This window comes from Oncorhynchus mykiss, chromosome 15, assembly GCF_057628025.1.
Source record: "Oncorhynchus mykiss isolate SJ-2025 chromosome 15, ASM5762802v1, whole genome shotgun sequence".
Taxonomy (NCBI): domain Eukaryota; kingdom Metazoa; phylum Chordata; class Actinopteri; order Salmoniformes; family Salmonidae; genus Oncorhynchus; species Oncorhynchus mykiss.
In genome coordinates this window covers 80,617,367-80,634,866 of record NC_143036.1, presented here as the reverse complement: position 1 = coordinate 80,634,866, position 17,500 = coordinate 80,617,367, and the positions used below count along the sequence as shown (strand labels likewise).

Here is a 17,500-nt window from a genome sequence, read left to right as displayed (position 1 = left end):
GAGACCGTTCTGAACACAGTGGGACCAGGAGGAAGGTTCAGCTCCAAGGACAGTTAATGATTACCCTCCGACTAAATATCTAAAAATATACCCACACTGCTACTGACACCAACGACCCAGTCTAATCCCATCAGTTTCTGTCCATAGGAGGTACAGAACCTGTTGATTACAGTTTCTGTCCATAGGAGGTACAGAACCTGTTGATTACAGTTTCTGTTCATATGAGCGTGAGGTGTGTGTGTGTTGTACTGATGCAGGGTGTGTGTTGTACTGATGCAGGGTGTGTGAGGTTTGTGTGTGTGTTGTACTGATGCAGGGTGTGTGAGGTGTGTGTGTGTGTTGTACTGATGCAGGGTGTGTGAGGTGTGTGTTGTACTGATGCAGGGTGTGTGAGGTGTGTGTTGTACTGATGCAGGGTGTGTGAGGTGTGTGTGTTGTTCTCACCTCGTTGACGTTGATCTTGGACTTTGCAGAGGACTCCAGGAAAGCACAGCTGCTCCACTGTCTGGCCAGGTTCTGTCCCTGTTCCTTCCCCACAACACGCTCATCCTCCAGATCACATTTATTACCCACCAGAATCATCGGAACCTGGATAGAGGGAGAGGGGGAGGGAGGATGAGGGGGAGGGAGGAGGTGGGGGACGAGGAGGGGGGGGGGGGGGTGATGGGGGAGGATGGGGGGAGGAGGGGGAGGGGAGAGGAGGAGGGGCAGGGGTGATGGGGGAGGATGGGGGGGAGGAGGGGGGAGGAGGAGGGGAGGGAAGAGGAGGGAGGAGGAGGAGGGAGGAGGGGAAGGGAGGAGGAGGGAGGAGGGGGAGGAGGAGGGGAGGGGAGGGGTGAGGAGGAGTAAATAAAGAGTGGAAGCAGGGAGAGACCGGAGAGAGGGGGAGAGACCGGAGAGAGGGGGAGAGACCGGAGAGAGGGGGCGAGACCGGAGAGAGGGGGAGAGACCGGAGAGAGGCAGGGAGAGATCGGAGAGAGGGGGAGAGACCGGAGAGACCGGAGAGAGGGGGAGAGACCGGAGAGAGGGGGAGAGACCGGAGAGAGGGGGAGAGACCGGAGAGAGGGGGAGAGACCGGAGAGAGGCAGGGAGAGATCGGAGAGAGGCAGGGAGAGACCGGAGAGAGGGGGAGAGACCGGAGAGACCGGAGAGAGGGGGAGAGACCGGAGAGAGGCAGGGAGATGGCGAGGCAGAGAAAGCGTGAGAGAGAAATGTAAAAAAGAGTGGAGACAGGAAATAGAGAGGGAGATAATATAGGGAGAGAGATAATATAGGGAGGGAGATAATATAGGGAGGGAGATAATATAGGGAGGGAGATAATATAGGGAGGGAGATAATATAGGGAGGGAGATAATATAGAGAGGGAGATAATATAGGGAGGGAGATAATATAGGGAGGGAGATAATATAGGGAGGGAGATAATATAGGGAGGGAGATAATATAGAGAGGGAGATAATATAGAGAGGGAGATAATATAGGGAGGGAGATAATATAGGGAGGGAGATAATATAGAGAGGGAGATAATATAGGGAGGGAGATAATATAGGGAGGGAGGGAGAGAGAGAGGGAGATAATATAGAGAGGGAGATAATATAGGGAGGGAGATAATATAGAGAGGGAGATAATATAGGGAGGGAGATAATATAGGGAGGGAGGGAGAGATAGAGGGAGATAATATAGGGAGGGAGATAATATAGGGAGGGAGATAATATAGGGAGGGAGATAATATAGGGAGGGAGATAATATAGGGAGGGTGATAATATAGGGAGGGAGATAATATAGGGAGGGAGATAATATAGGGAGGGAGATAATATAGGGAGGGAGATCATATAGGGAGGGAGATCATATAGGGAGGGAGATCATATAGAGAGGGAGATAATATAGAGAGGGAGATAATATAGAGAGGGAGATAATATAGAGAGGGAGATAATATAGAGAGGGAGATAATATAGGGAGAGAGATAATATAGGGAGGGAGATAATATAGGGAGGGAGATAATATAGGGAGGGAGATAATATAGGGAGGGAGATAATATAGAGAGGGAGATAATATAGGGAGGGAGATAATATAGAGAGGGAGATAATATAGGGAGAGAGATAATATAGGGAGGGAGATAATATAGGGAGAGAGATAATATAGGGAGAGAGATAATATAGGGAGAGAGATAATATAGGGAGGGAGATAATATAGGGAGAGAGATAATATAGGGAGGGAGATAATATAGGGAGGGAGATAATATAGGGAGGAAGATAATATAGGGAGAGAGATAATATAGGGAGGGAGATAATATAGAGAGGGAGATAATATAGAGAGGGAGATAATATAGGGAGGGAGATAATATAGGGAGAGAGATAATATAGGGAGGGAGATAATATAGGGAGGGAGATAATATAGGGAGAGAGATAATATAGAGAGGGAGATAATATAGAGAGGGAGATAATATAGGGAGAGAGATAATATAGGGAGAGAGATAATATAGAGAGGGAGATAATATAGAGAGGGAGATAATATAGGGAGAGAGATAATATAGAGAGGGAGATAATATAGAGAGGGAGATAATATAGGGAGAGAGATAATATAGGGAGAGAGATAATATAGGGAGGGAGATAATATAGGGAGGGAGATAATATAGGGAGAGAGATAATATAGAGAGGGAGATAATATAGGGAGAGAGATAATATAGGGAGGGAGATAATATAGGGAGAGAGATAATATAGAGAGGGAGATAATATAGGGAGAGAGATAATATAGAGAGGGAGATAATATAGGGAGGGAGATAATATAGGGAGGGAGATAATATAGAGAGGGAGATAATATAGGGAGGGAGATAATATAGGGAGAGAGATAATATAGGGAGAGAGATAATATAGGGAGAGAGATAATATAGAGAGGGAGATAATATAGGGAGAGAGATAATATAGAGAGGGAGATAATATAGGGAGAGAGATAATATAGGGAGAGAGATAATATAGGGAGAGAGATAATATAGGGAGGGAGATAATATAGAGAGGGAGATAATATAGGGAGGGAGATAATATAGGGAGAGAGATAATATAGGGAGAGAGATAATATAGGGAGGGAGATAATATAGGGAGAGAGATAATATAGAGAGGGAGATAATATAGGGAGAGAGATAATATAGGGAGGGAGAGAGAGAGAGAAAAGTGTTATATTATTCTAGGTCACATTAAACACTTTGATAGGTATGAAGGGTTGTTATGTTGTTGAATTCATAGGCTCTATAGGAGATTACTGTTTCCACAAGCACAGCTGAGTTAGTGAGAGAGAGAGGAGTGGAATGAAACACACAGCTGAGTTAGTGTCCTCTCCTGGTTTACTGTAGAGAGAGAGGAATGGAATGAAACACACAGCTGAGTTAGTGACAGAGAGAGGAGTGGAATGAAACACACAGCTGAGTTAGTGACAGAGAGAGGAGTGGAATGAAACACACAGCTGAGTTAGTGACAGAGAGAGGAGTGGAATGAAACACACAGCTGAGTTAGTGACAGAGAGAGGAGTGGAATGAAACACACAGCTGAGTTAGTGTCCTCTCCTGGTTTACTGTAGAGCGAGAGGAATGAAATGAAACACACAGCTGAGTTAGTGAGAGAGAGGAATGAAATGAAACACACAGCTGAGTGTCTCTAGACATGGAGAGTTGGTCTGTAACCCTCTAGTCTCTAGACATGGAGAGTTGGTCTGAAACCTCTAGTCTCTAGACATGGAGAGTTGGTATGTAACCCTCTAGTCTCTAGACATGGAGAGGTGGTCTGAAACCTCCCTCTAGTCTCTAGACATGGAGAGTTGGTCTGTAATCCCTCTAGTCTCTAGACATGGAGAGTTGGTCTGTAACCCTCTAGTCTCTAGACATGGAGAGGTGGTCTGAAACCTCTAGTCTCTAGACATGGAGAGTTGGTCTGTAACCCTCTAGTCTCTAGACATGGAGAGTTGGTCTGAAACCCTCTAGTCTTTAGACATGGAGAGTTGGTCTGTAACCCTCTAGTCTCTAGACATGGAGAGTTGGTCTGTAACCCTCTAGTCTCTAGACATGGAGAGTTGGTCTGTAACCCTCTAGTCTCTAGACATGGAGAGTTGGTCTGAAACCTCTAGTCTCTAGACATGGAGAGTTGGTCTGTAATCCCTCTAGTCTCTAGACATGGAGAGTTGGTCTGTAACCCTCTAGTCTCTAGACATGGAGAGTTGGTCTGTAACCCTCTAGTCTCTAGACATGGAGAGTTGGTCTGTAACCTCCCTCTAGTCTCTAGACATGGAGAGTTGGTCTGTAACCCTCTAGTCTCTAGACATGGAGAGGTGGTCTGAAACCTCTAGTCTCTAGACATGGAGAGTTGGTCTGTAACCCTCTAGTCTCTAGACATGGAGAGTTGGTCTGAAACCCTCTAGTCTTTAGACATGGAGAGTTGGTCTGTAACCCTCTAGTCTCTAGACATGGAGAGTTGGTCTGTAACCCTCTAGTCTCTAGACATGGAGAGTTGGTCTGTAACCCTCTAGTCTCTAGACATGGAGAGTTGGTCTGTAACCCTCTAGTCTCTAGACATGGAGAGTTGGTCTGTAACCCTCTAGTCTCTTGACATGGAGAGATGGTCTGTAACCTCCCTCTAGTCTCTAGACATGGAGAGATGGTCTATAACCCTCTAGTCTCTAGACATGGAGAGTTGGTCTGTAACCCTCTAGTCTCTAGACATGGAGAGTTGGTCTGTAACCCTCTAGTCTCTAGACATGGAGAGTTGGTATGTAACCCTCTAGTCTCTAGACATGGAGAGTTGGTCTGTAACCCTCTAGTCTCTAGACATGGAGAGTTGGACTGTAACCCTCTAGACATGGAGAGATGGTCTATAACCCTCTAGTCTCTAGACATGGAGAGTTGGTCTGTAACCCTCTAGTCTCTAGACATGGAGAGTTGGTCTGTAACCCTCTAGTCTCTAGACATGGAGAGGTGGACTGTAACCCTCTAGTCATGGAGAGTTGGTCTGTAACCCTCTAGTCTCTAGACATGGAGAGTTGGTCTGTAACCCTCTAGTCTCTAGACATGGAGAGATGGTCTGTAACCTCCCTCTAGTCTCTAGACATGGAGAGTTGGTCTGTAACCTCCCTCTAGTCTCTAGACATGGAGAGATGGTCTGTAACCTCCCTCTAGTCTCTAGACATGGAGAGTTGGTCTGTAACCTCCCTCTAGTCTCTAGACATGGAGAGTTGGTCTGTAGCCCTCTAGTCTCTAGACATGGAGAGATGGTCTGTAACCTCCCTCTAGTCTCTAGACATGGAGAGTTGGTCTGTAACCTCCCTCTAGTCTCTAGACATGGAGAGTTGGTCTGTAACCTCCCTCTAGTCTCTAGACATGGAGAGTTGGTCTGTAACCTCCCTCTAGTCTCTAGACATGGAGAGTTGGTCTGTAACCTCCCTCTAGTCTCTAGACATGGAGAGTTGGTCTGTAACCCTCTAGTCTCTAGACATGGAGAGTTGGTCTGTAACCTCCCTCTAGTCTCTAGACATGGAGAGTTGGTCTGTAACCTCCCTCTAGTCTCTAGACATGGAGAGTTGGTCTGTAATCCCTCTAGTCTCTAGACATGGAGAGTTGGTCTGTAACCCTCTAGTCTCTAGACATGGAGAGTTGGTCTGTAACCTACCTCTAGTCTCTAGACATGGAGAGGTGGTCTGTATTCATGTGTGTGTGTATGTATTCATGTGTGTGTGTGTGTGTATTCATGCATGTGTGTATGTATTCATGCGTGTGTGTGTGTGTGTGTGTATGTATTAATGCGTGTGTGTGTGTGTGTGTATGCATTCATGTGTGTGTGTGTGTATGTATTCATGTGTGTGTGTATGTATTCATGCGTGCATCCCTGCATGTGTGTGTGTGTGTGTGTATGTATTCATGCGTGTGTGTGTGTGTGTGTGTGTGTATGTATTCATGTGTGTGTGTGTGTGTGTGTGTGTGTGTGTGTGTGTGTCTGTGTGTGTGTGTGTGTATGTGTGTATTCATGCGTGCATCCCTGCATGTGTGTGTGTGTGTATGTATTCATGTGTGTGTGATAACTTACATCGTCAGTGTCTTTGACTCGGAGGATCTGTTCTCGTAGGTCTTGCAGATCGTTGAAGGTGGACTGGGCTGTGATGGAGTACACTAGCGCAAAGCCCTGGCCATTCTTCATGTACAGATCTCTCATGGCTGTGAATTGTTCCTGTGGAGGAGAGAGAGACATACAGGAAGCTAAAGACTTGTCATTAGGGGGTGATAACATGGGCAAGGATCCAATCTAAAGACGTCATTACAGGTGATAACATGGGCAAGGATCAAATCTAAAGCCTTGTCATTAGGGGGTGATAACATGGGCAAGGATCCAATCTAAAGATGTCATTAGGGGGTGATAACATGGGCAAGGATCCAATCTAAAGACGTCATTACAGGTGATAACATGGGCAAGGATCCAAACTAAAGCCTTGTCATTAGAGGTGATAACATGTGCAAGGATCCAATCTAAAGACTTCATTAGTGGTGATAACATGGGCAAGGATCCAATCTATAGCCTGGTCATTAGAGATGATAACATGGGCAAGGATCCCCTCTATAGCCTGGTCATTAGGGATGATAACATGGGCAAGGATCCCATCTATAGCCTGGTCATTAGGGATGATAACATGGGCAAGGATCCCATCTAAAGCCTGGTCATTAGGGATGATAACATGTGCAAGGATCCCATCTATAGCCTGGTCATTAGGGATGATAACATGGGCAAGGATCCCGTCTATAGCCTGGTCATTAGAGATGATAACATGGGCAAGGATCCCATCTATAGCCTCGTCATTAAGGATGATAACATGGGCAAGGATCCCATCTATAGCCTGGTCATTAGGAATGATAACATGTGCAAGGATCCCATCTATAGCCTGGTCATTAGGGATGATAACATGGGCAAGGATCCCATCTATAGCCTGGTCATTAGGGATGATAACATGGGCAAGGATCCCATCTATAGCCTGGTCATTAGGGATGATAACATGGGCAAGGATCCCGTCTATAGCCTGGTCATTAGAGATGATAACATGGGCAAGGATCCCATCTATAGCCTCGTCATTAGGGATGATAACATGGGCAAGGATCCCATCTATAGCCTGGTCATTAGGAATGATAACATGTGCAAGGATCCCATCTATAGCCTGGTCATTAGGGATGATAACATGGGCAAGGATCCCATCTATAGCCTGGTCATTAGGAATGATAACATGTGCAAGGATCTCATCTATAGCCTGGTCATTAGAGATGATAACATGGGCAAGGATCCCATCTATAACCTGGTCATTAGGAATGATAACATGTGCAAGGATCTCATCTATAGCCTGGTCATTAGAGATGATAACATGGGCAAGGATCCCATCTATAGCCTGGTCATTAGAGATGATAACATGGGCAAGGATCCCATCTATAGCCTGGTCATTAGAGATGATAACATGGGCAAGGATCCCATCTATAACCTGGTCATTAGGAATGATAACATGTGCAAGGATCTCATCTATAGCCTGGTCATTAGAGATGATAACATGGGCAAGGATCCCATCTATAGCCTGGTCATTAGAGATGATAACATGGGCAAGGATCCCATCTATAGCCTGGTCATTAGGAATGATAACATGGGCAAGGATCCATCCAATGCTTTTCTCTTTATCTTGTGTAAATATTTGCCCTGCACACTTCCATCACCTGGCATGGGGTGAGCCTCAGTATCATTCCAACTGAGTTAACAAGATGTTAGATCACAGTAGAGATACTGAAGACAGTGTGGTGGAGGAGGCTGATCACAGTAGAGATACTGAAGACAGTGTGGTGGAGGAGGAGGAGGCTGATCACAGTAGAGATACTGAAGACAGTGTGGAGGAGGCTGATCACAGTAGAGATACTGAAGACAGTGTGGTGGAGGAGGCTGATCACAGTAGAGATACTGAAGACAGTGTGGAGGAGGCTGATCACAGTAGAGATACTGAAGACAGTGTGGAGGAGGTGGAGGAGGCTGATCACAGTAGAGATACCGAAGACAGTGTGGGGGAGGCTGATCACAGTAGAGATACTGAAGACAGTGTGGTGGAGGTGGAGGAGGCTGATCACAGTAGAGATACTGAAGACAGTGTGGTGGAGGAGGCTGATCACAGTAGAGATACTGAAGACAGTGTGGTGGTGGAGGAGGAGGCTGATCACAGTAGAGATGTTGAAGACAGTGTGGAGGAGGAGGAGGAGGCTGATCCCAGTAGAGATGTTGAAGACAGTGTGGAGGAGGAGGCTGATCACAGTAGAGATGTTGAAGACAGTGTGGAGGAGGCTGATCACAGTAGAGATGTTGAAGACAGTGTGGATGAGGAGGCTGATCACAGTAGAGATGTTGAAGACAGTGTGGAGGAGGCTGATCACAGTGGAGATGTTGAAGACAGTGTGGTGGAGGAGGAGGCTGATCACAGTAGAGATACTGAAGACAGTGTGGAGGAGGCTGATCACAGTAGAGATACTGAAGACAGTGTGGTGGAGGAGGCTGATCACAGTAGAGATACTGAAGACAGTGTGGAGGAGGCTGATCACAGTAGAGATACTGAAGACAGTGTGGTGGTGGAGGAGGAGGCTGATCACAGTAGAGATGTTGAAGACAGTGTGGATGAGGAGGCTGATCCCAGTAGAGATGTTGAAGACAGTGTGGAGGAGGAGGCTGATCACAGTAGAGATGTTGAAGACAGTGTGGAGGAGGCTGATCACAGTAGAGATGTTGAAGACAGTGTGGATGAGGAGGCTGATCACAGTAGAGATGTTGAAGACAGTGTGGTGGAGGAGGAGGCTGATCACAGTAGAGATACTGAAGACAGTGTGGAGGAGGAGGCTGATCACAGTGGAGATGTTGAAGACAGTGTGGTGGAGGAGGAGGAGGAGGCTGATCACAGTAGAGATGTTGAAGACAGTGTGGAGGAGGCTGATCTTTCTCTCTCTGTTCGTCGTTCATGTCATCTCTGTCTGCTGTCAGTAGTGAGTCTGTAACGACCTCCAAGATGAATAACCTGCCACAACACCTCTGCATCGCCCTGCGTCACGATAATGAGGGGTGGCCACCGTCGTCGCTAAGGAGACTGTTTCCACGGCAGAACCTCAAAGGCCATTAGGTGTTGTTAGAGACTACCGTGGCAGGGTGATAGGAGTGGGGGGGGCGATAGGAGTGGGGGTGCGATGGTGGAGGCGCGTGTGTGTGTGATTGTGTGTGTGTGTGTGCGCCTGTGTGTGTCTGTCTGTCTATGTGTCTGTCTGTCTATGTGTCTGTCTGTCTATGTGTCTGTCTGTCTATGTGTCTGTCTGTCTATGTGTCTGTCTGTCTGTCTGTCTGTCTGTCTGTCTGTCTGTCTGTCTGTCTGTCTGTCTGTCTGTCTGTCTGTCTGTCTGTCTGTCTGTCTGTCTGTCTGTCTGTCTGTCTGTCTGTCTGTCTGTCTGTCTGTCTGTCTGTCTGTCTGTGTGTGTGTGTGTGTGTGTCTTATTTAAACTGCAGAATAAAGGTGGTGTGTGTGCTTGCCATTCTCTTGTGTGCAAAACAAAGACGTTTAACAAAACCAGAGGTCACCCGGGTGGCTCGCACGGTCGTCTTCACAATTCACAAGTGATATCTGTTGTCAGTACTGTTACAATGGTGGCCAGTAGCGTGAGAGTCAAAACCCAACTGTTTCCCAAACAGATGAAACACATTTTTTAAATTTTTTTTTTAAAGGTTACATGATCTGAGTCCCAAACGGCACCTTATTCCCTATATAGTGCACTACTTTTGATACAGAGCCATGTGGGCACCGGGTCAGAAGTAGCGCTCTATGTAGGGATTAAGGTGCCATAGCAACAGCGTTCCATTCATTGGGGGAAAACCCCAGGCTAAGATTCTATTGGTGTCGTTCTTTCATATTCACAGGAAGATGATTTTGGCAGTCTGTACTCACTGACCCTGTCCTCCAGATTCAACTGGAACGACGACACATTCTGATTCTGAGCTTGAATTTACAAGTGCATTTCACAGATTTGTCATTTTGGTTTAAATAAATGGGGATCTTTTTTTTAAGAGGGTATATTTAAGGAGTCGTGATAAGGGAATCTGTTTGTTTAGATTGGATTATGTTGTGTGAGAGGCGTTCTCTATCATTGCCAAGCCTCTGTTGTGAAACAGTCACGGGGACTGAGAAACTGTCGTCCATCTTGGCTCCAACTCTGTGTGGGTGGAGCCAATCGGGTACAGAGAGACCAAGGAGTCCATTGGCCACCTGTCACCACCACAGAGAAGTACAGGGGTCTGTCTGTCTGTCTCTCGCTGTCTGTTTGTCTGTCTGTATCTCTCTGTCTGTCTGTCTGTCTGTCTGTCTGTCTGTCTGTCTGTCTGTCTGTCTGTCTGTCTGTCTGTCTCTCTCTCTCTCTCGCTCTCTGTGTCTGTTTCTCTCTGTGTCTGTCTCTCTCTGTCTCTCTCTCTCTGTCTGTCTCTCTCTCTCTGTCTCCTCCATCCATCTCTCCTCAGCCAGCGGAAGAGGAAGGGGTGTTTGAGGAAGCAGAGAGAGCATCCTTATCCCTTTCCTGTTCCTTGTGTCATGGTAAATATGGTTCCCAGTAGAACTGTATGAATCTGTAGTAAGCATTTCTCTGTAAACCCCCATCCCGTAGGTCTACCATAACTCCTCCCAATCCTCCTCCTGTAAGTCTACCATAACTCCTCCCCCTCCTCCTCCTGTAAGTCTACCATAACTCCTCCCCCTCCTCCTGTAAGTCTACCATAACTCCTCCCCCTCCTCCTCCTGTAGGTCTACCATAACTCCTCCTCCTCCTCCTGTAGGTCTACCATAACTCCTCCCCTCCTCCTCCTGTAAGTCTACCATAACTCCTCCTCCTCCTCCTGTAGGTCTACCATAACCCATTCACCCCCTTCTCCTCCTCCACCCCTCCTGTAGGTCTACCATAACTCCTCCTCTTCCTCCTGTAGGTCTACCATAACTCCTCCTCCTCCTGTAGGTCTACCATAACTCCTCCTCCTGTAGGTCTACCATAACTCTTCCTCCTCCTCCTGTAGGTCTACCATAACTCCTCCTCCTGTAGGTCTACCATAACTCCTCCTCCTCCTCCTGTAGGTCTACCATAACTCCTCCTCCTGTAGGTCTACCATAACTCCTCCTCCTGTAGGTCTCTTACCGTCCCTGCAGTGTCCAGAATTTCCAGCATACACTGCTGCCCGTCCACCTCCACTTGCTGCAGAGAGAGAGAGACAGAGAGAGACAGAGAGAGACAGAGAGAGACAGAGAGAGACAGAGAGAGGACAGAGAGAGAGGACAGAGAGAGAGGACAGAGAGAGAGAGAGAGACAGAGAGAGAGAGAGAGAGAGAGGGAGACAGAGAGAGAGAGAGACAGAGAGACAGAGAGAGAGAGAGAGACAGAGAGACAGAGAGAGAGAGAGAGACAGAGATAAAGGCATTATTAGATGTACATCTGAAACAATTCCATTCTCCTATCGCTCCTCCCTCCCTCCACCTTGACCCAAAACCCCTCTCAGTGACTTCCAGGCCTGTAACTTCCAGTGACTTCCACTGTAATTACCCTCCTCCACCCCCGCTGGGCCCACGCCTTGGTTCAGTCCATTACTTCCACCAGGTTCCTAATTGGGGGGGTGGATGGGGCGGTCGTTCCATTTATGACCAGTGAGAGGGGAAGCCCGCTGTGAGGCCGCTGGTTCAGCCACTGGACAGTGAGGACTCACGACAGATCTGACTGAGAAGGCTCTAGAACTGGACCGATCTACAGCCTGGTCCCAGGTCTGTTTGTGATCCGTCTCGCCAACTCTTACAGAACGGCAGGGAGTCGACACAAACAGATCTGGGACCAGGCGAAGACCACCTTGACCCATCTACAGCCTGGTCCCAGATCAGTTTGTGATCCGTCTTGCCAACTCTTACAGAACGGCAGGGAGTCGACACAAACAGATCTGGGACCAGGCTGAGACCACCTTGACCCATCTACAGCCTGGTCCCAGGTCTGTTTGTGATCCGTCTCGCCAACTCTTTCAGAACGGCAGGGAGTCGACACAAACAGATCTGGGACCAGCCACTTGACTACAGTCACTCTGCTGACGTGTTGAAAAACCTCCTTTACTTAAAGCCGGGGTCACTATCTGTCAACAGCATGGACCCCTAAAGGAAACAGCTGCACTGTAATGACGATCCTGGTCAAACAGACGGGATTTCCACTTCCTGTCCATGTTTTAGCTGCTACCCTCCTCTCCTTTAGTGTAGGAAGAACGTCTCAGTACCTCTACAACAGTCCTGTCTGTCTCAGTACCTCTACAACAGTCCTGTCTGTCTCAGTACCTCTACAACAGTCCTGTCTGTCTCAGTACCTCTACAACAGTCCTGTCTGTCTCAGTACCTCTACAACAGTCCTGTCTGTCTCAGTACCTCTACAACAGTCCTGTCTGTCTCAGTACCTCTGTAACAGCCCTGTCTCAGTACCTCTACAACAGTCCTGTCTGTCTCAGTACCTCTACAACAGTCCTGTCTGTCTCAGTACCTCTACAACAGTCCTGTCTGTCTCAGTACCTCTGTAACAGCCCTGTCTCAGTACCTCTACAACAGTCCTGTCTGTCTCAGTACCTCTACAACAGTCCTGTCTGTCTCAGTACCTCTGTAACAGCCCTGTCTCAGTACCTCTACAACAGTCCTGTCTGTCTCAGTACCTCTACAACAGTCCTGTCTGTCTCAGTACCTCTACAACAGTCCTGTCTGTCTCAGTACCTCTACAACAGTCCTGTCTGTCTCAGTACCTCTACAACAGTCCTGTCTGTCTCAGTACCTCTACAACAGTCCTGTCTGTCTCAGTACCTCTACAACAGTCCTGTCTGTCTCAGTACCTCTACAACAGTCCTGTCTGTCTCAGTACCTCTACAACAGTCCTGTCTGTCTCAGTACCTCTACAACAGTCCTGTCTGTCTCAGTACCTCTACAACAGTCCTGTCTGTCTCAGTACCTCTACAACAGTCCTGTCTGTCTCAGTACCTCTACAACAGTCCTGTCTCAGTACCTCTACAACAGTCCTGTCTCAGTACCTCTACAACAGTCCTGTCTCAGTACCTCTACAACAGTCCTGTCTGTCTCAGTACCTCTACAACAGTCCTGTCTGTCTCAGTACCTCTACAACAGTCCTGTCTGTCTCAGTAACTCTACAACAGTCCTGTCTGTCTCAGTAACTCTACAACAGTCCTGTCTGTCTCAGTACCTCTACAACAGTCCTGTCTGTCTCAGTACCTCTACAACAGTCCTGTCTGTCTCAGTACCTCTACAACAGTCCTGTCTGTCTCAGTACCTCTACAACAGTCCTGTCTGTCTCAGTACCTCTACAACAGTCCTGTCTGTCTCAGTACCTCTACAACAGTCCTGTCTGTCTCAGTACCTCTACAACAGTCCTGTCTGTCTCAGTACCTCTACAACAGTCCTGTCTGTCTCAGTACCTCTACAACAGTCCTGTCTCAGTACCTCTACAACAGTCCTGTCTCAGTACCTCTACAACAGTCCTGTCTGTCTCAGTACCTCTACAACAGTCCTGTCTCAGTACCTCTACAACAGTCCTGTCTGCTGTTGCCTGGCTATTAAAGGGACAGGCAGCTATTTGAGAATGGGGGTTTAATTGAAATTTGACAGTATCTCCATTATATTCCAATCTGCTACATTGTGTTTCAGCTCACTGAATAGCCTACCAAACACCCAGTGCTCTGTAACCATGGAGATGACACAGACAGCAGCAGAGTTAAACGTATTTACGTCCAATGTCCCCGTATTACCTACATAGTGCACTACTTTTGACTGAAAAGCTACTAAACACAGGACCAGGGGGCCACTAATGACGATGTCACAGGGCCAGGGGGCCACTAATGATGATGTCACAGGGCCAGGGGGCCACTAATGATGATGTCACAGGGACAGGGGGCCACTAATGATGATGTCACAGGGTCAGGGGGGTCATTAAATGAAGATGTCACAGGGCCAGGGGGCCACCAATGATGATGTCACAAAGCCAGAGGGCCACTAATGATGATGTCACAGGGTCAGGGGGGGTCACTAAATGATGATGTCACAGGGCCAGGGGGCCACTAATGATGATGTCACAGGGCTAGGGGGTCACCAATGATGATGTCACAGGGTCAGAGGGTTACTAATGATGATGTCAAGGGAAGATAGCAAATCTTGACTTACCTTTCTGTATGAGTCTTCTATTGTCGGGTCATATTTCTCCACGAAAATCCCCTGAACAAACTGTACAGTCTGTAGAGACAAAAGAGAGAGAGAGACAAAAGAGAGAGAGAGACAAAATAGAGAGAGAGAGAGAGAGAGAGAGAGAGAGAAAAGAGAGAGAGAGAGACAAAAGAGAGAGAGAGAAAAAAAAGAGAGAGCGAGAGAGAGAGAAAAGAGAGAGAGAAAGAGACAAAAGAGAGAGAGGGAGACAAAAGAGAGAGAGAGAGAGAGAGAGAGAGAGAGAGAGAGAAAAGAGAGAAAGAGAGAGATAAAAGAGAGAGAGATAAAAGAGAGAGAGAGAGAGAGAGAGATATAGAGAGAGAGAGAGAGAGAGAGAAGAGAAGGTGAGTTAGTAAATGAGATTGTAGAAGGTTGCAGGCTGTGAGCCTTAGTAAATTCATCTCAACAGGTGGCTCATGATTGTCTTTAATATACTGAAATACACACTGTTGTGTCCCAAATGGGCACCCTATTCTCTATATAGTGCACTACTTTTGACCAGAGCCAAGAGGCGCAATATATAGAGAATAGGGTGACATTTGGGAGCAGACACTGAGTCATACAGAAGACCTGTTATCCTCAGACGAGGACAGGAAGAAAAGGACAGGAAGAAAAGCATGTAAAACATGAAGCTGTTTAACAACAGGATTAATGGACGTCGGGAGACTGAAGAACACACTGAGCTGACTGGGATTAACGGACGTCAGGAGACTGAAGAACACACTGAGTTGACTGGGATTAACAGACGTCAGGAGAATGAAGAACACACTGAGCTGACTGGGATTAACAGACGTCAGGAGACTGAAGAACACATTGAGCTGACTGGGATTAACGGACGTCGGGAGACTGAAGAACACACTGAGCTGACTGGGATTAACGGACGTCAGGAGACTGAAGAACACACTGAGCTGACTGGGATTAACAACCCCCTGGTCCCAGTCAGACAGAGTAGCAGCACTCTGGTCAGAACCAACCCCCTGGTCAGAACCAACCCCCTGGTCAGAACCAACCCCCTGGTCCCAGCGAGACAGAGTAGCAGCACTCTGGTCAGAACCAACCCCCTGGTCAGAACCAACCCTCTGGTCAGAACCAACCCCCTGGTCACAGCCAGACAGAGTAGCAGCACTCTGGTCAGAACCAACCCCCTGGTCCCAGCCAGACAGAGTAGCAGCACTCTGGTCAGAACCAACACACTGGTCAGAACCAACCCCCTAGTCCCAGTCAGACAGAATAGCAGCACTCTGGTCAGAACCAACCCCCTGGTCAGAACCAACCCCCTGGTCCCAGTAGGGCAGAGTAGCAGCACTCTGGTCAGAACCAACCCCCTGGTCAGAACCAACTCCCTGGTCCCAGTCAGACAGAGTAGCAGCACTCTGGTCACTCTAGCCAGTCGGCCAGTCAGCCAGCCAGCCAGCCAGCCAGCCAGTCGGCCTTAACACACTCACGTGCATGTGTGCTGATCACATAGTCCTAAACACACACATTAACCCATAAACACATTTCCATTTCCATTCAGAACTCACACCAGTGATCAGATTAAATCCAATCTTCCCTCCAGACTCAGAACTCACACCAGTGATCAGATTAAATCCACTCTTCCCTCCAGACTCAGAACTCACACCAGTGATCAGATTAAATCCCACTCTTCCCTCCAGACTCAGAACTCACACCAGTGATCAGATTAAATCCACTCTTCTCTCCAGACTCAGAACTCACACCAGTGATCAGATTAAATCCACTCTTCCCTCCAGACTCAGAACTCACACCAGTGATCAGATTAAATCCACTCTTCCCTCCAGACTCAGAACTCACACCAGTGATCAGATTAAATCCACTCTTCCCTCCAGACTCAGAACTCACACCAGTGATCAGATTAAATCCCACTCTTCCCTCCAGACTCAGAACTCACACCAGTGATCAGATTAAATCCACTCTTCCCTCCAGACTCAGAACTCACACCAGTGATCAGATTAAATCCACTCTTCTCTCCAGACTCAGAACTCACACCAGTGATCAGATTAAATCCCACTCTTCCCTCCAGACTCAGAACTCACACCAGTGATCAGATTAAATCCACTCTTCCCTCCAGACTCAGAACTCACACCAGTGATCAGATTAAATCCACTCTTCTCTCCAGACTCAGAACTCACACCAGTGATCAGATTAAATCCCACTCTTCCCTTCAGACACGCAAACAAACAAACGCACACACACACTTCGTCAACATGTCTCGAACTCTCTGGCATCTCCTCTCTTCGAAGTGTGTGTTTGCGTCTGTGAAGACATGAAGCTGTCTGTCTGTCTGTCTGTCTGTCTGTCTGTCTGTCTGTCTGTCTGTCTGTCTGTCTGTCTGTCTGTCTGTCTCTCTCTCTCGTAATTAATTAATACAAATCAATCTAATCACCAGCGGGACTGCCGGAGCTCTAATGTAGGGGTGCAGATGGGGAAGGGGAGTCCCAAATGACACCCTATTCCCTACATAGTGCACTACTTTAGCCCAGGACCCAATGACACCCTATTCCCTATATATAGTGCACTACTTTAGCCCAGGACCCAATGACACCCTATTCCCTATATATAGTGCACTACTTTAGCCCAGGACCCAATGACACCCTATTCCCTATATATAGTGCACTACTTTAGCCCAGGACCCAATGACACCCTATTCCTTAGACAGTATAGTGCACTCTATAGGGTGCCGTTTGGGACATAAGGGGAGTGAGTGTGAGACCTATTCTAGGGCACTGGAAGCATTTACCCAGAAGATCTTTGGAGAAGGAGAGAGAGGTGAAAAGAAAGGGAGAGAGAGAGACGGAAGACGAGGAGGAAAAAGGATCTCATTGAAATTAGATCATTGCTTTTCAGCCCCTCCCTCGTCAGAAGCCTGGGATTCTTTACCCAGATTCATTCATAGAGCAAACCAGAGCTTCTTACTAGTGACACACAGAGAGAGAGAGAGAGAGAGAGAGAGAGAGAGAGAGAGAGAGAGAGAGAGAGAGAGAGAGAGAGAGAGAGAGAGAGAGAGAGAGAGAGAGAGAGAGAGAGAGAGAGAGAGAGAGAGAGAGAGAGAGAGAGAGAGAGAGAGAGAGAGAGAGAGAGAGAGAGAGAGAGAGAGAGAGAGAGAGAGAGAGAGAGAGAGAGAGAGAGAGAGAGAGAGAGAGAGAGAGAGAGAGAGAGAGAGAGAGAGAGAGAGAGAGAGAGAGAGAGAGAGAGAGAG

General features: G+C 47.5%; 1 protein-coding gene across 2 annotated transcripts in view; it reads right to left on the bottom strand.

Annotated features, from left to right (window-relative positions):
- LOC118936571 (ras-related protein Rap-1b) overlaps window positions 1–17,500 on the bottom strand; it is a 119,082-nt gene that overhangs the window by 9,226 nt on the left and 92,356 nt on the right. For both annotated transcript variants that reach the window (XM_090201354.1, XM_090201355.1), the window contains exons 3-6: window positions 14,245–14,313; window positions 11,198–11,254; window positions 6,060–6,200; window positions 445–588 (exon numbers count right to left, since the gene is read on the bottom strand). In XM_090201354.1, coding sequence (XP_090057480.1) covers window positions 445–588; window positions 6,060–6,200; window positions 11,198–11,254; window positions 14,245–14,313 — 411 coding nt within the window. The remainder of the gene's footprint in view (window positions 1–444; window positions 589–6,059; window positions 6,201–11,197; window positions 11,255–14,244; window positions 14,314–17,500) is intronic.